The 23786-nt window shown below is 57.6% G+C and overlaps 3 protein-coding genes across 6 annotated transcripts; 2 read left to right on the top strand and 1 right to left on the bottom strand.

Annotated features, from left to right (window-relative positions):
- The first annotated feature begins 83 nt into the window (after positions 1–83).
- On the top strand, positions 84–5088 carry TUBB4A (tubulin beta 4A class IVa). Its single transcript, XM_034657626.1, has 4 exons — positions 84–242; positions 762–870; positions 982–1092; positions 3535–5088. The coding sequence occupies exons 1-4, from the start codon at positions 186–188 to the stop codon at positions 4590–4592; spliced, it is 1335 nt and encodes a 444-aa protein (XP_034513517.1). The 5' UTR covers positions 84–185; the 3' UTR covers positions 4593–5088.
- A 5750-nt stretch (positions 5089–10838) lies between these two features.
- DENND1C (DENN domain containing 1C) lies at positions 10839–19376 on the top strand. 2 transcript variants are annotated; one of them, XM_034657621.1, is made up of 23 exons: positions 10839–10984; positions 12185–12249; positions 12331–12374; positions 12499–12548; positions 12773–12892; positions 12977–13046; positions 13232–13306; positions 13414–13479; positions 13572–13625; positions 13729–13839; positions 14605–14705; positions 14812–14857; positions 14986–15087; positions 15176–15301; positions 15697–15801; positions 16607–16697; positions 16788–16828; positions 17051–17122; positions 17758–17802; positions 17871–17978; positions 18182–18249; positions 18400–18607; positions 18707–19376. In XM_034657621.1, the coding sequence occupies exons 1-23, from the start codon at positions 10968–10970 to the stop codon at positions 19319–19321; spliced, it is 2400 nt and encodes a 799-aa protein (XP_034513512.1). In that variant the 5' UTR covers positions 10839–10967; the 3' UTR covers positions 19322–19376. The 2 variants fall into 2 exon arrangements, with proteins under 2 accessions (XP_034513512.1, XP_002927819.3); XM_002927773.4 differs by lacking the exon at positions 10839–10984 and adding an exon at positions 11225–11305.
- Positions 19371–22075, bottom strand: CRB3 (crumbs cell polarity complex component 3). 3 transcript variants are annotated; one of them, XM_011235455.3, is made up of 5 exons: positions 21919–22075; positions 21521–21696; positions 20702–20775; positions 20246–20389; positions 19371–19896 (listed from the first exon to the last, which is right to left on the bottom strand). In XM_011235455.3, exons 2-5 carry the CDS (start codon positions 21600–21602, stop codon positions 19825–19827), a joined length of 372 nt encoding a protein of 123 aa, XP_011233757.3. In that variant the 5' UTR covers positions 21603–21696; positions 21919–22075; the 3' UTR covers positions 19371–19824. The 3 variants fall into 3 exon arrangements, with proteins under 3 accessions (XP_011233757.3, XP_034513515.1, XP_034513516.1); XM_034657624.1 differs by having other exon boundaries at positions 21911–22040; XM_034657625.1 differs by lacking the exons at positions 21521–21696; positions 21919–22075 and adding an exon at positions 21407–21460.
- Between the last annotated feature and the right edge of the window lie 1711 nt (positions 22076–23786).

Genomic DNA, 23786 nt, shown 5'->3' with positions numbered 1-23786 from the left:
GGACCAGGGGGCGGAGCGGGCCGGTGACCGGCCGTGACGCGGGCCCCGCCTGCTCATATAGAGGCGCCCCGGGGGCGCAGGGACCGTGCTTCGTCGCCGCCGCCGCCGCAGCGTCCACCTCGCGTCCCGCCGCCGCAGCTCCCAGCATCAGCGCCGCCGCCGCGTCCACCACCAGCGCCAACGCCATGCGGGAGATCGTGCACCTGCAGGCCGGCCAGTGCGGCAACCAGATCGGGGCCAAGGTGCGCGGGGAATGGGGCGCCGGTGACGGCCGAGAGGAGCGGAGCGGGTCCACGAGCTCCGCAGAGCTCCCCCACCTTGGGCCTTTCGGAGGGATGGGGTCCCCAGGAGGCCAGCACCCCAGGGACGGCTGGGGGAGTGGGGCGGGGGCAGGGCCAGGCTGGGAACAAAGAGGGAGATGGGGGTGGGGCCCAGCCTTCTGTCCGCTGGCCACAGCTGGCTTCACAGCTGGCCCACTGTCCTCTCCACACGCACAAAGAGACCCTGCCCCTCCCAGCCGCTGCAGCCTAGGCGAGCTGACACCAGCAGGCTAGGCTGAGGTGATGACTCTGCTCCACCCCGCCCCCACCTCTCCCTTCTTGCTGCCTCATCCCTGCCTCCCCACCATGCCTCTGGGCCCCCCATTCACCTTGCTGGGGGACAGGTGGCAGCGAGGGAGGTGGTTGGAGGTCGCCAGAGAGGCAGGGACAGGCCTGGCCTCCTGTCCCCCCCCCCCCCCCCTACCACCACTATCCCTCTAGTTTTGGGAGGTGATCAGCGATGAGCACGGCATCGACCCCACGGGCACATACCATGGGGACAGTGATCTGCAGCTGGAGAGAATCAACGTGTACTACAATGAGGCCACAGGTAGGGCTCAGGCAGCACCTGCCAGAGTGGGGGTGGGGAGGCCAGGAGGGAACAGGATGCTGGTTCCTGGCACTCCTGCACCCCAGCTGCCCTCCATCTGCTTCCCTGCAGGAGGAAATTACGTTCCCAGAGCTGTGCTGGTGGACCTGGAGCCTGGCACCATGGACTCTGTCCGCTCTGGCCCCTTCGGCCAGATCTTCCGGCCTGACAACTTTGTGTTTGGTGAGTTCTAGGCATGGGAAGCCCCCTTGCTCCTTTCACTTCCAAATGCTTGGTGAAAATTCTCCACATAGCATGGGAGACTCAGTGGTAATCAAGGGGACCCACAGCCCAGCGGGGGAGGTGGATAGGGCAGTCAGGGCTGTGACGCGGGACACACAGGCCACTGTGGGAGCCCAGGGCAGGCATCTGATATGGGGGAGGGTGTAGAGAAGGCTTCCTGGAGGAGGTGGCATTTTAATTTAACAGTATGGATTGGAGCCAGACTGCCTGGGTGAAAATGCCAGCTCTGCCATTTCATGCATTCCACAAATAACTCATTGAGCACCTACCGCATACCAGCCCTGCTGTTACCCCAGATGAACAAAGCTGAAGAAACTCCCTACCTAAAACTCTCTACCTCACCGGAGCCAACCTCCTAGTGGAGGGAGATGGGCAACAGAGGAGATAAATAAGTAAAACTCAGCCACTGATTGAGCCAGCTGGGGAACTTCAGACGGGCTCTTTAATCTCTCTGTGCTCCAGTGTCCACATCTTTAAAACAAAGGTTATAAAAAGACCTACTCATCAGGATCGCCAGGCTTAAAGCTGTTAATATGCATAAAGCACTTAGAACAATGCCTAGCGGAGGGCAAAAGGTAAATAAGCATGTGTTGTTTTCATTGTCCTCATCAGTATCTGAAGCCTAAAATATGAGTAGGAGCCAGGCTGACCAAGAGACCCTGAAGGGAGGAAAGATGTGCAAGACAGAGGGAACAGCATGTGAAGACAACAGACACATTTGTGGCACTCAGGGTCAAGGGGCAAGCACACTCTGTGAACATCTTTCTCTGAAACCTTTCCTGGTGCCCTCTAAGTGAGGCTGGCTGCATACAGCCACCTGGCCTCAGACCCCAAGCTCCACCCTCTCCCCCAGCACCCAGGGCACCACTCTTCCCCAGAGCAGGTTTATAGAGTCTGAAGTCTCGGCATTGACAGGACAAGCTGTGTGACCTTGGACAAGCGACTTCCCCTCTCTGATCTGTGTGATGAGTCAGCAAGATAGTGATGCTCCTGTGTGGGTATGGCACACAATACGTCCTCAGGATCTGGCTGTGCAAGGGCTAAGTAATGTTGGCCAAAGGGTGTGAGGGATTCTAGGATGACCATGGATGGCTCCATCGGGACCAGGAGGTTCTATGGCCTCTGGGCGAGAGGGTGGGGGAGGCAGTTGTAAAGGTGTGGAGTCAGGAGCCAGATTCCCTGGCAATCCTGTTTTCTCTGAGGCGCTGACATGGCACAGAGACCTGAAGGAAGAGTCAACCATGTGAATACCTGGGGGGAAGGGCATCCCAGGCAGAATGAACAGCAGGTGCAAAGGTCCTGGGGCAGCATCAGGCCTGGTATGCTAGAGAAATGGCAAGGAGGCCTGTGTGGCCAGAGCAGAGTGATCAGGGGGAGAGAGGGAGGAGGCGAGTGCAGGGACGTGACAGGGTGGGGGCAGGTTATTCAGGGCCCTGTGGGCTGCAGGGAGGATGTGGGCTTGTATCTTGAGGGGTGTGGGAGCCCTGGAGGGTTGTGGGTAGTGAGGGTAGGACCTGGTCACTCGGGTGCTCACAGGCGCCCTCTGGCTGCTTGGAGGAAAACAGACTTTGGGGGTATAAGGTGGAGATGAGGGTGGGAACCAGTCTAGGGCAGGGTTGATGAGGTCAGACCAGGGTGGAGTCCGAGGAGGGGATGAAAAGAAATGTAATCTTTTCGTGAAAATACCAGCCCGTATTCTAATACTAATCCTTGTCCTCCTGGAGTTCACAATTCCCTGTGAGATTACAGACAATAAGCATGATTAATGGGACAGCATAGGTTTGTCAGTGCTTTGGGGAAAAAAATAATAAGCAGGGAAGAGGAATAAAAAATGGGAACGGTTGCAGTTGTATATAGGGTGAACAGGGAGAGCCTCACTGAGGGTGACAAAGCCCTGGGAGCCATGTGGGTATCTGCAGGACGAGCATTTCAGGCAGAACGAATGCATGTGCAAAGGCCCTGGGGCAGGACTGTGCCTGATATACTGGAGGAACAGCAAGGAGAACCCTGTGGCTGGAGCAGAGCCATCGAGGGGGGAAGAGGGGACGTGAGGGCAGGGAAATGGCCGGGCCTGCAGGGCCTTGCAAGCTGAGGGGGGGGGGGGGGCNGGGGGGGACCTGGGCTTTTACTCAAAGGTGGAGCTGGTGTTTGAGCTAAAGTGGGATGGCTTTGAGCCAAAGTGGGGCATGAATCGATTCCGGTTTTACCAGAATCCCTCTGGCTGCTGGAGAAGAGGGGCAAGGATGGAAGCAGAGAGAAGGACTAACGATGATACTAGTAAAATGACAATTTCGTTACTCAACTGCTAGGTAGGCAGGGGTGGCGTTGAGGGCGAGCCCTCCCCATAACCGCCCGGCATGCCCCCTCCCCTCCCCTCTGCAGGCCAGTCGGGAGCCGGCAACAACTGGGCCAAGGGCCATTACACCGAGGGCGCCGAGCTGGTGGACGCCGTCCTGGACGTGGTCCGGAAGGAGGCCGAGAGCTGTGACTGCCTGCAAGGCTTCCAGCTGACCCATTCGCTGGGCGGGGGCACGGGCTCGGGCATGGGCACGCTGCTCATCAGCAAGATCCGCGAGGAGTTCCCGGACCGCATCATGAACACCTTCAGCGTGGTGCCGTCGCCCAAGGTGTCGGACACGGTGGTGGAGCCCTACAACGCCACGCTGTCGGTGCACCAGCTGGTGGAGAACACGGACGAGACGTACTGCATCGACAACGAGGCGCTGTACGACATCTGCTTCCGCACCCTGAAGCTGACCACGCCCACGTACGGCGACCTCAACCACCTGGTGTCGGCCACCATGAGCGGCGTCACCACCTGCCTGCGCTTCCCGGGCCAGCTGAACGCCGACCTGCGCAAGCTGGCCGTGAACATGGTGCCCTTCCCGCGCCTGCACTTCTTCATGCCCGGCTTCGCGCCGCTCACCAGCCGCGGCAGCCAGCAGTACCGCGCGCTCACGGTGCCCGAGCTCACGCAGCAGATGTTCGACGCCAAGAACATGATGGCCGCCTGCGACCCGCGCCACGGCCGCTACCTGACGGTGGCCGCCGTGTTCCGCGGCCGCATGTCCATGAAGGAGGTGGACGAGCAGATGCTGAGCGTGCAGAGCAAGAACAGCAGCTACTTCGTCGAGTGGATCCCCAACAACGTGAAGACGGCCGTGTGCGACATCCCGCCGCGCGGCCTCAAGATGGCCGCCACCTTCATCGGCAACAGCACGGCCATCCAGGAGCTGTTCAAGCGCATCTCGGAGCAGTTCACCGCCATGTTCCGGCGCAAGGCCTTCCTGCACTGGTACACGGGCGAGGGCATGGACGAGATGGAGTTCACCGAGGCCGAGAGCAACATGAACGACCTGGTGTCCGAGTACCAGCAGTACCAGGACGCCACGGCCGAGGAGGGCGAGTTCGAGGAGGAGGCCGAGGAGGAGGTGGCCTAGGGCGGCCCGCCAGGCCCGCGCCGCCCCGGGGAGGGGGGGGGCCTCCCTGGGAGCCCACGAACCTCGAACCTCGCTTCTCCGGCTCAGGGGGGCCCTAGCTGACCTTTGACCCGTGGGCCCCACTTCACCTTTAACTCTCTCCCCGACCTCTCCTTCACCTATGACCTCCCCCACGAACCCCATTGTGCCCCCAGACCTATGAGTCCCAGTTTACTGTCGACCCCTCCTGCTGAGCTTCCCCGTCACCACCGCTGACCTGGCCTCACCTTTGACACCACGAGCCCTTCTCCGCTCCACTATCTCTGGCTCCCCTGAGCGCCCCTCCCCTTTCCTCCCCCAGCTTCCGCCCCTCAGCTCTTGCCAGCCTCGCTGGGGGTGGTGGAGGGCTGCCGCTGCTGCAGCCTGGGAGCATGTGAGCCAAAGGCGCTGTGCCCTCAAGCCTCCCCGCCCCCCTCCCCTCTGCTTCACCTGCAATAAACTTGTCCTGCCCTGTTTCTGCCCAGTGCATTTTTCATCTGCCTGTGGGAGGGTCAGCAGGTGAGCCTTTCGGGATGGAAGTGGGTGGGGAAAGGGCATCTGCTCTGGGGGTGGTGGGGACCAGGGCAGAGATTTCAGCACCCCACAGAGCAGGCCATACCACTATGTGAAGGAAGCCACTTGCCCTCTCTGAGCCTCGATTTGTTCAGAAGGGGCGGCCAGAAGGAGGGCATCACTTCCCCTCCATAGTCTGCTGGGGCATGCTCACAGCATGGCGGCCGTTTCTCCATGAGCAACCATCCCAGGAGAGCAAGGCAGAATACACTGCATTTTTCTGATCTCCCTTCAGAAGTCACATAGGGTCCTCTGGACTCCTAATCGACAGGGTCACAAAGGCCTACCCAGGTTCAAGGGGATGGGATGTAAAGTCCACCTCTTGAGAGTAGAGAGGCGAGATTCCAGAAGGGCATACGGGATGGGAGATATGACCATCTCTGGAAATAGCAGTTTGCCACAAGGAGTCTCCCGCCCAAAGTCCCGTGGCTATTAAGTGGTGAGCTGGGGCTCAAACGCGGACACGGTTAAGTCTAGAACTCTGATTCCCCTTTATCGGCCAGAGCTCTGTGCAAGGACCGTGGTAGGCATATTAAGCAGAAAAGGATTTAATACAAGGATTTAGGGGCTTATAACATTGTTGGAGGGACTGAGAGAGTGGGCTGTAGGCCAGCATTTCTTAAATTTCAGTGTGCAAAAGAATCACCAAGAAGGGGCACCTGGCTGGCTCAGTGGGTAGAGCACATGACCCTTGACCTCAGGGTCATCAGTCAAGCCCCAAGTTGGGTGTAGAGCTTACATTTTAAAAAAATAATAAAAAGTAAAAAAAAAAAAAAAAAAAAAAAAAAAAAACTAGCNAGAACAGAAAAACTTAGCTAGAGAACAGATTCCTGGGTTCCACCATAGAGTTCCTGGTTTAGTAGGTTTGGGGGAGTGGGGCCCAAGACCGCATTTTTTTTTTCAGATTTTATTTTTAAGTAATCTCTACACCCAGCACAGGGCTCACACCCACACCCCGAGATCAAGACTTGCATGCTCTGCCGACTGAGCCAGCCAGGCGCCCCCAGACTTTGCATTTTTAACAAGCTCCCAGCTGATGGTGGTGATGCTGCCCATGAGACCACATTCTGAGTAGCCCTGGAACGGTCTGGAACATCACAGCTCAGCCACCAGGGAACTGCTTCCTCTGCTCATGAGAAAGGTGGAGAATCGAGAGGCTGCCACCAGAATTACTGAATCCAAGCACACCTCCCCACACCCACAAAGCTGGAAATAGGTCCACACGCACACGTGCGCACGCACACACACACACACACACACACACGCCAAGTTCTGCCTCACTCTGCCTTCCAAATCTTAGGAGCGTTTCTAGTTGGTGGAGCTGCATCTGCCTGCACAACCAGAGCTGGAAAGAAGTCTAGGAAGTGCTCTGCTGTGTTTTGTTTTGGGATTTTTTTGTGTGTGTGTTTTTTAAAGATTTTATTTATTTATTCGACAGAGATAGAGACAGCCAGCGAGAGAGGGAACACAAGCAGGGGGAGTGGGAGAGGAAGAAGCAGGCTCCCAGCAGAGGAGCCTGATGTGGGGGCTCAATCCCAGAACGCCAGGATCACGCCCTGAGCCGAAGGCAGACGCTTAATGACTGAGCCACCCAGGCGCCCCTCTGCTGTGTTTTTTGCATGTTCTCGTTCCTGCACTATCCAAGGCAGGCAAAACCAGGAGGAGGAGAAGGAAGGAGAGAGGCTGAGAGCCCGTCATCTCTTCCCGCCACACTCTGTGCTTGGCCACCAGACCCAGACTGGCCTTCCAGCCCCCCTGACTGGGTCCCACCGCAGCCAGGAGGAAGAAGTGTAGGGTGACAGCCTGGATACCCAGCCCCCAGCCACCCACCGCTCAGCAAGCACAGCACAGTGCTGGGACGTGGAGCAGGAAGACAATGGATGAGGCAGTGAACTTGGCTCCTTATCGCCTCAAACCTAACGTGGTCACAAAAGAACTCCCTCTTCTACTCCCAGAACATTCCCTCCTCCAACAAATGGCACCACCCAGTTGCTCAAATCCCAAAGCTAGCAGTCTGCCTTGAGTCCTTGTTTCCTGTGCCCAGCAGACTCTATCTTTTGCTGAGTCTGGTTGTCTCTGTCTCCAGAACGTATCCCAGATTTGACCCCTTCTCCCCACTTGTCTAGATCCTGGTCTAAGCCACCCTTATTCCACATCCAGAGACCTCCCCGCAATGGCCTCCCCAGACGCCCCGCTGCCACCCCAGCCACCCTGAAGTCAGTCCTCCTTCCACAGTAGCCAGAGAGGAGCTTCTATATGCAAATAAGAGCCTGTCCCTCCCCAGCGGCTCAAACCTTCCCACGACTCTCCTCACGCTCAGACTGAAACCCAAACTCTCACCTCGGTCTCTCCCCACTGCTGACTACATCCCTACCACCCTCCCCCATGCTCCTTAAGCTCCAACTGCAGTGACCTTTTTGTGCTCAATCCAATCAAGCTTGACTGAGCCTCAGGGCCTTTGTGCATGCTGTTCTGCTACTCTTTCCACAGGTGCTCACAACTGGCCACTGCTGGTCTATAGGCTTCCGTTCAAATGTCACCTCCTCGGAGCAGCCTGCCCTTAGCAAACGGAAATTAGCACCCAGCCCCTCTCCATCTGCTATCTTGTTTCATTTCGCTGATAGCGCCTATTGCTACCTCAAATTATCTTGTCTATTTATATACTTGTTTCTTTTGTCTGTCCTTCTGCCTCCCCACTGGCATGTAAGCTTCGCAAGGACAGGAAACTTGTCTACCTTGGTCACCACGTGCCTAGAACAGCCTGATGCAACACAGGCCCTCGGTAATTCTTTGTTGCATGAATGAGCAAGTGCGCTGTAGATGTCCTGATTTCCTCATTCTACAGTGAGAAGAATAAAGGCACGGAAAGTACAGAAGGAGGCTTCTCAGATTGCCCCCCAGGAGGCCCATTTCCCCTACTCATGCCCTTGGGTGATCCCCTCCCATTGAGTGTGGGCTGAACGTAGTGATGGCCTCTGACCAACAGGGTATGTCAGAGGTGTTGGGATGCCACTTCCAAGATCAGGTTACGAAAGACTGTGCTTTGCATCTTGATGAGCTCTATGACCTTCTCAGCTTGCTTGCGGTGGTGAAGCAAGAAGCATGTTGGGAAGGTCCATATGGCAAAGCACCGAGGGCAGCCTCCAGCCAGCAGCCAGCAAGGACCTGAGACGCTCAGTCCAATAATCCACAATGAACCCAGTCCTGCTAACAGCCATAGAGTGAGCTTCTAAGCAGACCATTCACTGCCTGTCCTACAGATGAGACCACAGCCCAATGGACACCTTACTGCAGCCAAGAGACCCTGCAGCAGAGGGTTCTTATAAGCGGTGCTTGGAGCCCTGGCCCCCGCAGAAACTGTCAGATGACAAATGTATGTTCCTTTATGCCACTAACTTTAGGGTGATTTGTTATACAGCAATGGATAATTAATACAGAGAGGTCAAATGACTTGCCTAAGTTCCCACAGACGTTAAAGAACAGAGCCAGGTCTTTGAACCCAGGTCTCTCTGACTCCAAAATAATTTTCTTCCTTTTTTTTTTTTTTAAGATTTTATTCATTTATTTGACAGAGAGAGAGAGTGAAAGAGCACAAGCAGGGGGAGTAACAGAGGGAGAGGAGAGGGAGAAGCAGGCTCCCCGCCGAGCAGGGAGTCAGATGTGGGGCTCCATCCCAGAACCCTGTGATCATGACCTGAGCTCAAGGCAGACGCTTAACCAACCAAGCCACTCAGGCGCCCCCAAAATCATTTTCTTAACTACTCAGCTGATCTTCCTCCCGCAATAACAGACAGAACCTATCAAAAGCTTGACTCAGGCCTCATATTAAGCATTTTACATGAATTCTCTCACGGGATCTGCGAGACAGGCACCATATCCACTTATGTTCCAGATGCAGAAACTGAGCTGAGCAGAGAATACCACTCTGAGATCGCACGTCAGGGGCATAAACTCTTATTTTAAGCCCCACCTCCTCGGCGTGCCATTGGGTATTTGTTCTGAATTGGAGTGGATTTCAGAAATGAAGAGGGACTCGGGAGGTCTCGCAGACTCCAGGCCTTAGTCTGTCAGGGCTGCTAAACAGAAATCTGCAGACTAGGCAGCTTATAAACAACACACATTTATTTCTCACGATTCTCAAAACTGGAAGTCCGAGATCAAGGCACCGGCAGATTCCATGTCCGGTGGGGACCCACTCTCTGGTTCATAGATACAGTGTCTTCTCACTGCGTCCTCACATGGCAGAAGGGACGAGGGCGCTTTCTGGGGTCTTATAATGGCCTAGTCACCTCCCACTGGCCCCACCTCCTAATACCATCACCTTGGGAGTTGGGATTAAATATGTGAAATTTGGGGGGACACGAGCATTTCAGTCTCTAGCAAGGTCTAAGAGTGTAAGAAGAAGAGAGAGAGAGGCAAGGCCAAGAACTCTGCACCATCCATCCCCAGCCCTGGTTGTGGTCCAGCCTCCCTGGAGAGAAAAGGGGCACCAAGCTCTCTGTTCAGACTCATCCACCTGTGTCTTGGCTGGAGGCTTTAGCGGGGTGTGTGTGTGTGTGTTCACACGCTTGTGCACCTGCTCACTCCCACTCCTTGGCATGGAAATACCTTGCACCCACGGTCACAGCAGAGATGCACAGAATGAGAATCCCCAGTCCCCTGCATCTTCACATGGTCTGATGGACGAGACGCAAATCCCACAGCCACATAGACATTCACTCCGACTCCCTGGGACATGCCAGGCTTGTGGGTTCTCACCCATGCACACCTGTATCCATACAGACGTTCTCAGATCCTTTCAGGAGGCCAAGGAGTCTCGCAGACTCTGTTGAACTTGGACTCCCTGAGTCTGCCTGTGGGATTTTGTGTGTATGTGCGTGACCATGGGTGCCTGTATGGTGTTCTGCCTTTGTGTCAGCAAGTGTGCCCTTGTGCTTCCCAAGGATAGTGTAGCCATCTGTCCACTCGCATCCTGTCCCTTTCTGAGTCTGCAACTCTGCTTGCGGGTGTCTGGATGTGTCTCTCTCCCTGTGTGTGACTATGTCTGGCTACGACTCTGGCTCGTGGCCGGGTCCTGACTATGTCCGCCCCTCTGCTACTGCTCTATCTGTATCTGCGCTCTATGCGCTTCTGGCTCTCGTCCGGGCTGTATCTCTGTTGTCCTGTCTGTATCCACAGCTGTGGCCTGTTGTCTCTGTCTGCAACTGTCTGCTGGCTGTACCCGTGTCCACCTCTGCATCCATCACATGGCTGGGCAAGGACTGCTCCATATGTGTGCTGTCCCTTTGCACTCCTCGCTTTGTGTCCATGACTACGCTCTGTCTGCTGTCTGTCCACCTCCCTGGCTCCGGTGTCCACTCTCCAGCCTGGCTCCCTCTGGCGGTCCTATAGGGAATGGCCGGTGCAGATGGGCCAAAGGAAGGAAGAGTTGAGGGAAGAGGAAGCATTTTAGGCAAATTGTAATTCTTTGGCTGCCCCAGAGAGAGGAAGGCTTGAGTGTGATGTCAGGGACCAGAGGTGTCCTGGCCTGGCAGGATGGTGCTGGGGGTCTAGACTCCGAGCCTGCCACCCACGCCCACCCTACCGTCCGAATGCTAGGAGGCCATATGCCTGGGTCTCTCACAGTGGGTGGGGGCGGGGGCCTCCCTCCTGGGACGTCACCCGTCAAACTTCCTCTCCCAGCCACACAGGAAGTTGAGCAGGCTCAGGGCCCAGCCCTGCGCAAGCACAGGCCCCCAGGACCCCTGGGGCTAGGGCCCCGCCGGCGGCGGCCCTGCCCGGACCATGGGATCCAAAGCTGAGTAAGAGCTGCACCCTCCCCCACTCTCTGGACCAAGATTCCCAGAGCAAGCCTGGGCTGGTGCCAAGGGGAGCTGGGCTGGGGCAGGCCGGGGAGGGGCCGGGAGCCACGGGGGCAGGTGGCTGGGACTGGGGCAAGTCTCTCAGCCAGCCTGCAGTGTGAACTCGACTCTCAGGCATGCTCGGGCCACTCTCAGCCCCTCTTCCCTCTCTCTTTCTCCTTCCGGCTCTGCGTGACTAAGTTTGTACCTCTGAGCAGACACCTCTTGGTGCATCAGAGAGATGGGGAACATGGCTTTGGGGAGCCAGCAGGGGCCGGGGAGGTGAGAGAAGATTGCGTGGGTCCTTGTGCCTGGGTGCTTGTGTGGGACCGCGTGAGCATGAGGGTGAAGTGCCAGGGGTTCCCGTGTCGGGGTGTCGGGGACTGTGTGTGTCTGCAGCCAGTCCCCATCCTGTCCACTGTCTCTCTTCAGGTCTCGCTGTTGCTCTCCCTGAGTCCAAGTCCCAGCATCCTCTGTGGGGCGGGCGGGGTGGGGGGCAAGGGAGCTGGGCAGAGAGGGCAGTGCTCACAGAAGTCCCAGGGCAAGCCACCCTCCTTGCTCTGATAAGAAATTTGGGGTCAGCCCCTGGGGCACCATGAAGTCTCCCACACAGAGACACACGGGCAGGGCCTCTTGCTCTCGAGAAGACTGCAGGGACGCACACACATCTACCCGCCACACTCACAGCCACGCAAGAAATTGTGGATGTCATTCATCCTCACACTGGCTTGGTCGCTACACTGTCACACTCCCACTCCCACCTGACACCTGCACTGGACAGTCAGGCAGACACGGGATAGAATCACACACACACACACACACACACACACACACACATCTCTGCATGCTTACACACGTCATGCACGCACACGCACACACATCTGTGTGCTCACACAAGTCATGCAGCACATAAGTCTTGCACACACACAGTCACACTCTCCCTCTGCTCCATACCCCTCAGTCATGCACACGCAATCAACACTATTGTTCACACAGCATCACACAACCTATACACGGCCGCAAATCACTGAGGGCACGCACACACAGTTGCACCTGTCACACGCACACACGTGAGGCATTGCAGACACACACACCTGACCACATACACAGAAGCAAGCCCCTGGGCTCACTAAGCCATGTCCCACGTGTCCCGTCCCACAGAAGGGATCCGCCTGCCATGTTCGATTGGTTCTTTGAAGCAGCCTGCCCTGCCTCCCTGCAGGAGGGTGAGTTGGGGGCGTCAGGCGGGAGTGGGAACCTGGAGGATGGGCCTGGGGCCCTGAACTTAGAAGCCCACTCTCCCACAGATCCCCCCATTCTGCGGCAGTTCCCCCCAGACTTCAGGGACCAGGTATGCAAGCTGGCTCTTTGCTCCCCTGGACCTGGGCCAGTCCCCCCAGGGGAAGAGACCGTCTTGGCCAGGGGTGGGGTCCAACCCGGGTGGTCAAGCAGAGTGTGCTTCTCTCCATCCCCAGGAAGCTATGCAGATGGTGCCTAAATTCTGCTTCCCGTTTGATGTGGAAAGGTACGGATGGAAGCAGACCCTCAAGGACCCAAGGACTCAGACCTCTCAGAGACCCCCAGGATTCAAACACCCAGGGACCCAGGGGCTCAGGCACTCAGAGACCCCGGCAACTAAGAACCTATACACCCAGAGCCGCAGACTGGTGGACAGAGGACTAGGAGTGTTGGGGGGAGGGGTCAGGGAGCGGGGACCCTCGGGTCTCTGAGAGCCTTTCCCACCTACAGGGAGCCCCCCAGCCCAGCCGTACAGCACTTCACCTTCGCCCTCACTGACCTGAGTGGCACCCGCCGATTTGGTTTCTGCCACCTACGGGCTGGTGCGCACAGCTGCCTCTGTATCCTCAGGTGTGGGGTATGGGGCTCTGGGGTGGGGGTGGGGAGGGCCTTGGCCTAGGGGTGCTTCATAGAACCTATGTCTTCTCCCCACAGCCACCTGCCTTGGTTTGAGGTGTTCTACAAGCTGCTGAACACAGTGGGCGATCTCCTGGCCCAGAACCAAGTGAGACCAGCCCCCCTTCTTATTCCTGGGGGAGTCCCAGCCCTACCCTCCCAAGCCCCCAGCCAGGCTCAGAACCCCCCGGCCTGACCTAAGACCCTCGGCTCCTCCCAGACCACTCCAGCCCCTGTCAGGGCCCTCAGAATTCCCAACCCACGTTCGGGTTCAGACACCCCGCTCCCACCCAGGTCTCTGAGGTCGAGGAACTTCTTCTAAACCTGCTGCAGCAGCCCCTGCCTAGGACTCAGGCCTCAATCGAGCTGGTGAGTAGCCCCCAGTCCCTGGACGACCCCCTTGGGTGGATGGGGGGGCTGCACCCCAGCCCTGAGGACCCCAGCCCTGAGGACACACAGCCACACCTCTCTCCCAGGGCAGTGGAGTGACAGTCTCCAGTGCACAAAGCATCCCGCCCCCTGCCCCCGGGAACAGCTGGCCGGTGAGCAGAACTGGGGACCCTGTTAGATTGGGCACCCAGGTGAGGCCGGCCCCTGACTGATCGGTGCTCCCGCCCATCGCCCCCCCCACCAGCTTTCCTGCTTCGTAGCCCCCGACTCCGGCCGCCTGCCATCCATTCCTGAGAACGTGAGTGGGAGAGAGTCCTGGGGGCGGGGAGAGGTCCCGAAACCCAGATGGGGCGGTCGCATCCTGCGGTCCCTCGCGCACAGCGCTTCTCTCCGATCTTCAGAGGAACCTAACCGAGCTGGTGGTGGCGGTGACCGACGAGAACATCGTGGGGCTCTTCGCCGCGCTCCTGGCGGAGAGAAGGGTCCTACTCACCGCCAGCAAGCTCAGCACCGTGAGGCGGGGCCAGCCGGGCCGGGGATGGGGCCAAGGCCTGGCTTCGCCCCCGGGGGCGGGACAGTGGGGCGGATTCCTGGCTCTAATTCCTCTGGGCGAGACTTGAGACAAAGTCCTGGCTCTGCCCCTTTGGACATCAGGGTAGAGCCGGATCCTGGCTCCGCCCTTCTGGGGGGAATCAGAGTGGGCTGCCCTGTAGGGCCCTCTTTGGAAGCGCTTAGTTCAGACCCCACCCACTATGGGCCGAAACAAGACTGGCTCCGCCCCTCTGGAGGGTGCGATCGGGAGCGCTAAATTGTAGTTTCGTCCCTAGGAGGAGGACGGGGGTTGCGAGCGCAGGACGAATGCTGGTTCCATCTCTAGGGATCAAGGGAGCTGAATTATAGCTCCGCCTCTTAGGGGGTGGAGTTACTGGGCTGTTCTACCACTGAGGGGAGAGATCCGGAGGGTTACATATTAGCTCCGCCCCCTAAAGGGAGGGACTAGGACCTGCGAGTAGCGGCCCCGCCAGCTCCAAACGCTGTAATTTGCCGAATTCTTGGTCTTCACAGGATTCCTAAGGGATTTGAATTTTCACCTCTTACACAGTAGTGGGTGGGGAAGGGGTGAGGAGGGGGAGATAGAGACAAGAGACTGGGGACATGGGAAATGGAGCCGGGGAAGCCACCGTTCCAAAGAGGGTCCTTGAAGCTGGGCCGGGGCGGGGGTGGGGGGTTGGGGGAGTGTCCAGGCCTTGACTCTACGGCCCCCTACGTAACCCCAGCTGACATCGTGCGTCCACGCGTCCTGCGCCCTCCTGTACCCCATGCACTGGGAGCACGTGCTGATTCCCACCCTGCCGCCGCATCTGTTAGACTACTGCTGGTGAGAGGCGGGGACTGGGGAGCAGTAGGGCTTGGGAAGAGGCCTGGGGTCCTGGAAAGTATGGGGGGGGGGCGCCTGCATGACCTGTCCCCTCCGTCGTCTGCAGTGCGCCTATGCCCTACCTCATCGGAGTGCACTCCAGTCTCGCCGAGGTGAGTGGGAGCAGACCGGGACCGCAGCAGCGGACGGGATTCCCTTCCTCCTGCATCCCCAAATAACCGCCCCCGCCAGAGATCCTCGGGCTCTGAGCGGCCGTCCCCACCCCAAATCCCCAATGCAGAGAGTGCGGGAGAAAGCCCTGGAGGAGGTCGTGGTGATGAACGTGGACTCCAATACTTTGGAGACGCCCTTTGACGACGTGCAAGCGTTGCCCCCAGACGTGGTCAGTGTCACCCCCTTCTATGCTCCTGAGACGTCGCGGAGGCCAAGGTCCCACATGCACCGGCTCACAGCCTCCCCTTGTCCCACAGGTGTCCCTGCTGAGGCTGAGGCTGAGGAAGGTTGCTCTGGCGCCGGGGGAAGGGGTGTCGCGTCTTTTCCTCAAAGCCCAGGCCCTGCTCTTCGGGGGGTACCGTGATGCGCTCATCTGCAGCCCGGTGAGCAGCGGGGAGGCTGAGGAGAGGACTCGTGGGTCCTTGAAGGATTCATAATAATAGTAGTAGTAGTACCTAGCTTTTATCGAGTGCTTACTCTGTGCCTTTGTTACCTCATCTGTAAAATGGGATCCCACTAGTACCAACACAAAAGGTTCGTGTGAGTCAGTGAATGGGCATATGCAAAATGTTTGGACAGTGCCTAGCACATCGCGAGGACTCGATAAATGCTATGTTTTACTCTCACTATTACGTCACTTAATGTTCACAACTGTATGACGAGATAGATACCATTATGGTCCCATTTTGCGTTTGCTACATAGACATATGATAGAATAAGGGAGACAGCTGGTGTCCAGAAGAGCCACGGAAGCTCAGATCGCGGGTCTTTCTTCTAGGGCCAGCCTGTGACCTTCAGCGAAGAAGCATTCTTGGCCCAGAAGCCGGGGGCGCCCCTGCAGGCCTTCCATCGGCGGGCTGTGCACCTGCAGCTGTTCAAACAGGTGCTCCAGAACCCTGGGAGCGGGTCCGGAGCCGGGGGGAGGGGCTAGGGCGGGGCTGGAGCGGAAAACCCTGGGTTTCTGGGGCCGAGCCAGAGCCAGAGGGACGGACGCCTGACTCCTATAGGCGAGACTAGAGTCCGTCTGGCGGGGTCCCACCCTTCAAGGTCGCTGGGTGGGGGAGGCATGACTGAACTACTGTTTCCCTAAGGATGGGAGCCCCTGACACCTGAGGGATAACATCTACTCCCGGGTTCCTGGGGAGATTGGGGTGGGATTAAATCCCTGGGTCCCTAAGGATGGAGCATCCGGGGCTGGAGTGGGTGTACATGCGAAACTCTGAAAGGGGCATGTCCCGAGTGCGCAATCCCTTTGCTGGGGGGTGGGAGGCGGACGGGGACTCCGGGGTGACGGGGACGTGGGGGAGAAGTGCAGCTGGATTCCTGGGTTCTTGGGAGGTGGGCTGGACTCTAGAGTCCATCTGTGCAGGGATGGGTTCTGGAGTCCCTGAAGTTGAGGTCGACTTCTTCCAGGATCACTGAAAGGAGGGGGGCCGGTCAGGAGTGTCAGAGTCCGACTTCTGGGTCCCTACGACAGGCGGGGTCTAGTCCCTGACAGGTCCTGACTGGGGCGGCGTGAGAGGGTTGGACTTCTGGCTTCCTGAGATGGCTCCAGACCCCTGGGTCCTAGGGGTGAGTCCCTGGAGGGGCCAGGGATGGCTTCTGCGTGCATAAGGCCAGCAGAATCCTGAGTCCTCGAATTCAGATGTGTTGGTAGCAGCCCTTTCTGACGCTTCCCTCACCCCCAGTTCATCGAAGGCCGACTGGAGAAGCTCAACACAGGAGAAGGCTTCTCAGATCTCTTTGAGCAGGAGATCACCTGCAGCGGGGCCTCCTCAGGTTAGCCCTCTGCCTAGCCCGGAGCCCCCACCCCACCAGCACCCCAGCCTCAGCCCACCAGCCTCATATGACTACCTCTCCTCATTGCAGGCACTCTTCGCTCCTACCAGCTCTGGGCAGACAACCTGAAGGTGGTAACAACGAACGCTTAGTGTTTATTATTGGATTAACTTAGCTCCATAACAGTCCCCAGGGAGGGTCATCATTATGCTCATTTATAGACAGAAGTGAAGAAATTAAGACTTGGCTAGGGAGAGGGGCTTGTCCAGCATCACGCAGCTGGGGTGGGGAGGTGGAGTCTGGGGTAACCCCAGGGTACCAAGTCTCTCTCCCTTGCCATTCTCTCTCCCCAGAAAGGTGGTGGTGCCCTCCTGCATTCAGTCAAGGCCAAGACCCAACCAGCTGTCAAAAACATGTACCGCTCGGTAAGGCTACAGTAGACAGGCCACTTACTGGGGTGACAAAGACAAGGGGACAAGGCACATTTCAACCCCTCTTGGGGAGTGGGCATTTTAACCCCACATGTAAAGTGCAAACATTTTTATCAGAACCGAACCAGCAGTTAAACCATTAACAAGTCTTCCTGCTTTTCTCCATTAACCTACTCATTTTTGTCAGGATCATTGCTTCCTGATTTGAAATTGACAACCCATATTCATTAGTGAACGTCTTTTGTCCTCAGACACTACACTCCCAGCCTCTGTCCTTGTTTCTTTTTCTCCCAAGCCCATAAGTTTCCTGTGGCCAACTTCTGCAGCTCTGAATTGTCCCTTAGGTTTTATTCGTTGCTTGGCTTTTGAATGCTGATACATTTTTACAATGTTCCATTTTTGCCACTCCCCATTTCATTCAGTGGTTATGTCCCCTAGGAATATTCTTTTTGTATTAGGCAAGGTGTGAGTTTGGCTTCTTAGGTGGTACGTGGAGAACTGTGACTGTCTCTGAGGCACAAATGTGAACAGATGGCAAGACAGTTGTCCTACGGGATGGTGAGCTGAGTTCTCAAAATGCTCAGGGTCAAATCACCGTGGAGTCTAATTCTCTTTTGGCTCCTCTGTAGGCCAAGAGCGGCTTGAAGGGTGTGCAGAGCCTTCTGATGTACAAGGTAAGGCTAGCGGCCAATGGCTGGGGCAGTGGAAGAAGGGGCTCCTGGCTCACCCACTGTCTTCCTAGGATGGGAACTCTGGCCTGCAAAGGGGGGGTTCCCTGAGAGCCCTGTCCCTCACCAGCCGCTCAGATCGTCTGCAGCAGCGCCTGCCTATCACCCAGCACTTTGGAAAAGTATGCCCCCCCACCCCACTCCCCACCGCAAATGCTCACACCTGGAATTACCACCTAGTCCTCCGCCCATTCTGTCTCCATCCAGACATCTCACTCATCTGCTCACCTACCCCAATATCCGGTGCCCACTTAACACTCACCCCCCTCCAAAAACCTGATTCTGTAGTTCCTGAGGCCCTGTCCTCCAAATCTGTCCTTTGCAGAACCGGCCCCTTCGCCCCAGCAGGAGAAGGCGGCTGGAGGAGACACCTTCTGAGTCCCTGGAGGAGGTGTAAGTCTCAAAGGCTGGGGAGGGGACAATGTTGGAAGTGGGAGGCCAGGACTGATGGGGAGGATGGTCCCTAAACTCAAGAACCTCCAGAGCAGTCCAATCAGGACTGGGGGGTCGGGCAGACATCTGAGGCTTCCCATCCTTACCCAGGGCACCTGCTCTGAGCCCTGAGGATGCCCAGGATCCGTGGGCAGAGGAAGCTCTGGACAGCAGCTTCTTGGGGTCTGGAGAAGAACTGGATTTGCTGAGTGAGATTCTGGACAGTCTGAGTGTGGGAGCCAGCAGGACAGGCAGCCTGCGGCCCAGCCAGAGCTTGGACTGCTGCCACAGAGGGGACCCGGAGAGCTGCTTCAGCTTGGTGAGAGCCCCCCAGTTCTCCCCCACTAGCCCATCTGACTTCCCAGCCCCTCCAGCATCTGAAGGCCAGCAACTTGCCCATCTCCCCACCTCTACCCAGCCTGACATACCAGGAAGATCAAGATGGCAACCAGATGATGAAAAACCACCAGAGCCTCAGCCCCTGTCCCTACCTGCTGACCTGCCATCTCTGCAAACCCTCCAGCCTTTGGATGCCATGACCTCCTCAGAGGACCCTAATTCCCAGCCACCCTTGGAGGCCAGCCAAGAAACCATCCTTCCACCCCAGTCTTCATCAGCTTCTGTGGACCCGAGAAGCCAGGGGGACCCTGAGTCCCATCTTCTAATCCTACATCTTTCCCCTTCCCCCACAGCAGCCAAAGATCCCAGAGCCCAGGAGAGCCCCTGCACCCAGCTCTCCACAGCACCCACCCACTCTAGCCCTCCAGAAATCCCCCAGCTTCTGGTCTCCACAAAGCCCAACTTGGATATTACCTGGACATCCCAACCCCTTGATTCTTCCTCAGATCCTGGTTCCCCAGAGAACCCCAGATCCCAGCCCTCTGAGGTCCTGCTGGCAGAGCATGCTCACCTCCAGCTCCCAGAGGGGCCGGGAGCCCTCAGATCCCCTGCTGCACCTGCCAACGACTGGCAGGAGCCCCAGGCTAGGAGCCGGCCCAGAGTCGCTGAGCTTAAGAAGTGTTTTGAAAGTTAGGAATCAGGGTCCTGGAGGAGACCCCGATCCTTCAATAAAGCCACAGGAACCCAAAGCTGGTTTCCCTGGTGAGTTTATCTGGGGGCCCACTCTGCTCAGAAACGTACCCCATCCACTACCTTCCTCCTGGGGCAGCCTCCAGCTGGCTCTTAGGTACAGCTGAAAGCCCCTCCCTTCCAGGAAGCCCTGCCAGCCCTAGGATCCTTGCAACTTTACAATTCATCTCTCAACAGCCTATGAGCCTTGAGTTTGTTCCCTCCATCTAGACTAATTCTTGCCCCCAGCAGCTCAAAGAGAAAAAGGTTTTATTTTATCTCACTACCGAATGTATGTATGTATATACATAAAATCTGAGCGGCACTCTCTCCCTCACCCTCAGGGAAAGAGTCTTTAAAGCACCTTCTTCCCTTCTATTCCTAAGCACTGGGTAGGTTTGATTGCCCAGAGAGGGCTCTGCCTTCCCCCAAGGTCACACAGCAAGAGAGATGGATAGAAAAGGGGACCTAGGTGGGCAGGCAGCCCCGCACTGTCTCCTTGGAGTCCTGGGGAGCCCGGGCCTCGGCTGCATGGTTGAACTGAAAGGAAAGGAGAGGATTTGTTGGGCCTGTGTGGCAGTAGGACAGACGGCCGAGCGAAGATGGTACAGCAAGCGCGGAGGCGGGCCCCCAGCCCCGGCATCCCCAACGGCAGGCAGAGTCAAGCAGAGGTGGCATGCTTCACCGAGCCCACCAGGCACGTGCCCCGGGGCCCCCCCAAGTCCTCCTGCACCATCAGAGGCTGTTGTCTCGGTGACAGCTGCTGTGTGTGAGCGAGCACCGGGTGGTCCTGGGCAGTGGTGGTGGCTGCAGCAGGCCCCAACATTCAGATGAGCCGCTCCTCAGGCGGCAGCTTGAGGTTGGGGGGCGGCGGCACGCGGGCACCCACCTGCTCCTCGCTGCTGGGCCGGTAGGTGCCCTCTGTCTGCCGCTTCTCACGCAGTTTTCGCACCAGCAACACCAGCCCCACGGCCAGAAGCAGGGCGGCCAGGAGGGAGAAGACCACAATGATGGCAGTGATGGCCCCCTGAGACTGCAGGAGAGGGGACAGGTTGCCCACCTGAGCCAGGAGACTCTGTCCACCCTCACCTGAGAAGCATCCAGGGCTCCTAATGCCGCCGCCCCCCCCACACACACACACAACGCCTGCCACTTGTGGTTCCTCCACCCAGAATTCCAGATTCCCATCGATCACATCTGGGGCTCCCAGGCTCCCACCTGCCATGCTGGGATCCCCCTCCCAAGCACCTGCCATCTCCCGAAGTCAGGGCCCCTTCACCTGCTACATGTGGGATGCCTGAGGAACATCCCTGCTGCCCTCCTCCCACGTAAAACCCCAACTCACCAGGGCCCCACTGGAGCCAGAGCCTGTATCAGAGGGTGTAATGGTGCCATTCTCATTGACAGGGGGGTTCAGCGCTGTGGGGGGGGGGTGGGTAGAGAGGACAAATTAATCCATACCTAACCTTCCCATCCTGGCACAACTGCACCTTCCTCATGCATCCCTCGGTTAGAACTCTGCCTTTCTGAGTCTTCCATTCTGGTGGGGAATGTGGGTGCCCTGCATGCAGGGGCTGGCCCAGTTGCCCCTGCTCCTATAACCACCCCCAACCCAGCAAAGCCCAGCAGTGAGCAATCAGCCAACAGTAGTCTGCAGCTTGTGCTGAGCTGGGGTCTGCTATAATGGACGGTGTCTGGAAGCCAGACCCTGCCCTCCCCCCACCACCTCTCCAGCCCTCCCTCGGCCCTTAAGGATCTGGGTGGATCCTGCGTTTCCCTGGAGTGTCTGACTCACACCTCCCCCCCAGGCTCCTGAAACTGAAATAGAAGGACTGAATGGCTGGGTCCACACCTACGGCCAGCCTGGTCAACCTGGGATCAGAAGCCCAGGCAGGCCTCCTCCTGGGTCCCTGTCCGCCCAAAACATTTCAACCACACTGAGACGCAGGGACACAGGCTGCTTTCCCCAGCCCACAATTCTGCCTTCCTCGGGAACTCAGGAATTCCACACCAACTCCAATCGTCCAAGGAAACCCCTACCCCGACCGACCCTGCAGACTCCTCTCAAAGTATCCCATGACCGCTCCCCAGTTCTCGACCTCTCCAGGGCCCAGGTAAGCCGCGCTTCTAAGCCCCGCCCCGCGCGCCCCGCGCGGGTACCTACTTTGCCCCCAGGCCGGGCCCCAGCGGGCCGGCAGCAGCGGCAGGCCGAAAGCCAGAAGCAGTCCCAGGCCGGGGCTCGCCATGGGCCGGGCGACTGGCTGGTGGCACCGGGGACCGGGCTTCTCGCGCGCGCTGTTTCTACCGCATCTCGGGCCGGGGGTACCTGCGACCCGGCACCTGGGGCGGGAGAAAGAGAAAGGCGTGGGGGAAGGGGCTAGACCCAGGCGCAGGCCTAGGGGAGGGATGACCCGCCCAGGGCACCCCGGAGTCCCGCCCCGCCCCCGCCGCCAGAGGTCAGAGATTAAAGATTAACTCGAGGCGGCGCGTTCCTGGGCTGGGGAACGAGAAGGGGAAAGGGGGAAGGGGTGGCAGGCCAAGCCGCGCGTCCTACCTCCCTACCTGGCCCAGGCGTCCTCGACCTTGCTCAGGTTCCCTGTCCGGGTACCTGGCTCGAACCCTCAGTGCGTCCGTCGGTAGCTCGGACTCCTCCAGCCCCGCCCGCTCACGTGACCCGGAAAGTTTAGTCACTCACCTGGGAGGGGAGCGCACTTCCGGCTTGTGCACCTGAGCCTAAGCAAGGGGGCGGAGCCAAACGGGGGTGGGACCGCGCCAGAGACGCACCTGTAACGGGAACCCAATTCTATAATACCGAAGAGTAAAAAGGGGCGGAAGCGCGCAGGTGTAAGAGGGACCTCCCACCTATATTGCGGGCACGTGTGTAGGATCGCACAGGTGTGGAGACCTACCGGGCATGGAGACACTGGTGCATGGGGCACGCCCGTCTGGGGCAGGCCCGAATGTATGGCCCCTAATAAAAGCACACCTGTGTGGTACACACCTGCCTAGGAGCCAACCTGTATAGAAGACATCTGCGTGGATACGTAAGAAGAACACCTATGGGAGATAACTGCACCGAATCACATCTATTTGGCGTATAACTGAATGGAAGCACACCTGTGTGGAAAACAGCTGTACAGAGCACACCTGCATTATGACGAACACCTGACTGAGGCACTCTGGTGTAGGATACATTTGTTTTTGCGAACGCATCTGCATGGCTCACGCATGAAATGAACAGTCGTATGAGGAATTCCTGTGTGGTGATGTATTGGAGAGACCTGTACGAGAGACACCTGCATTTTAGTATGCCTTATAGGACCCAGGTATATGGAAAGATACCCATGCAGGTGTATACTTAACTGCAACATACCTATGAGTGGGGGCAGAGGGGGGCTGTATAATGCATTCCTGGGTGGATTTCTGTTGAGAAACAAACCTGTGAAATGAAGGAAATAGCCTCGTACGAGGAACATCTGCATAGAATTGAGATCAAATGAAAAAAAGACCTGAGCACATCTGCACGAGGCACACTCATATTGAAGCACATGGCCCTTGGCGGGGGGCAGCAGGACAGAGGCTCATGTGTATTGAGGCCCACCTGTCAGGGATGTATCTCTGAGAAAACGCCTGTTTGGGGCATTTCTCTGGGAAAACATCTGTATTCCCCATGTTGTGGGGCTCCTGCAAGGACCACCTATGAAGAAAACATCTGTGAGAGGTCCTCTAAGAGGTCATTCGGACCATTGACCATTAGGACCTCTCTAAGAGGCCATTTGTCTGGGACTTTCAGGTGTGTTTGAGCCGACCTGTCTGGGCAAAACTGAATGTGCCCTCACAGCTGTACTTTTCGATAAAGGACGCTGATAATAAGACCTCCACCCCCTGGGAACTCTAGGGTGAAGAGTAAGATTAAAGGGAAATTAATCACTTTTAGAGTATAGGGCGATGGGTAAGAATTCCAGGTCTGGTTAAATCCCCGCTTTGCCCCTTACTGGGCATGTGGCCTTGTAGAGCAGTTTAACCTTCTGTTTCCTCATCTGTGAAGTGGGAAAGCCAGTCCCACCTACCTTATAGGGTTTTGGCAAGGATGACGCGAGGGGTGAGTAAAAGACCTGGATTGTGCAACTCCGTGAATCAATGTTAGTTATTGTTATTATTTTTCGCCAAGTGGTCTGGCCGCCCCTCCCCCTAATGGTGATTCGAGAAACTTGCGTCCGAAAGTAGTGGGAGGGACTTTCGGCAGGTGCAGCGAGCGCGACAGGCTGGTGCCCCGCCTCCAGCGCTCGGCTTCCCGGTCTTCGTCGGCACTCGCGCTTGGGACACTGAGATCCCCAGATTGGTCTGGAGAGAGCAGTCGGCACAGCGACTGGGTCCTACCGCGGCCTCTTTAAGACTGCTCAGCCGCCCGGAGCCGCGGGGGCCCAAGG

Source organism: Ailuropoda melanoleuca, chromosome 4, assembly GCF_002007445.2.
Source record: "Ailuropoda melanoleuca isolate Jingjing chromosome 4, ASM200744v2, whole genome shotgun sequence".
NCBI classification, from domain to species: Eukaryota; Metazoa; Chordata; class Mammalia; order Carnivora; family Ursidae; genus Ailuropoda; species Ailuropoda melanoleuca.
Note: the sequence above shows the minus strand (reverse complement) of the source record. Positions and strands in the feature narration are given on the sequence as shown.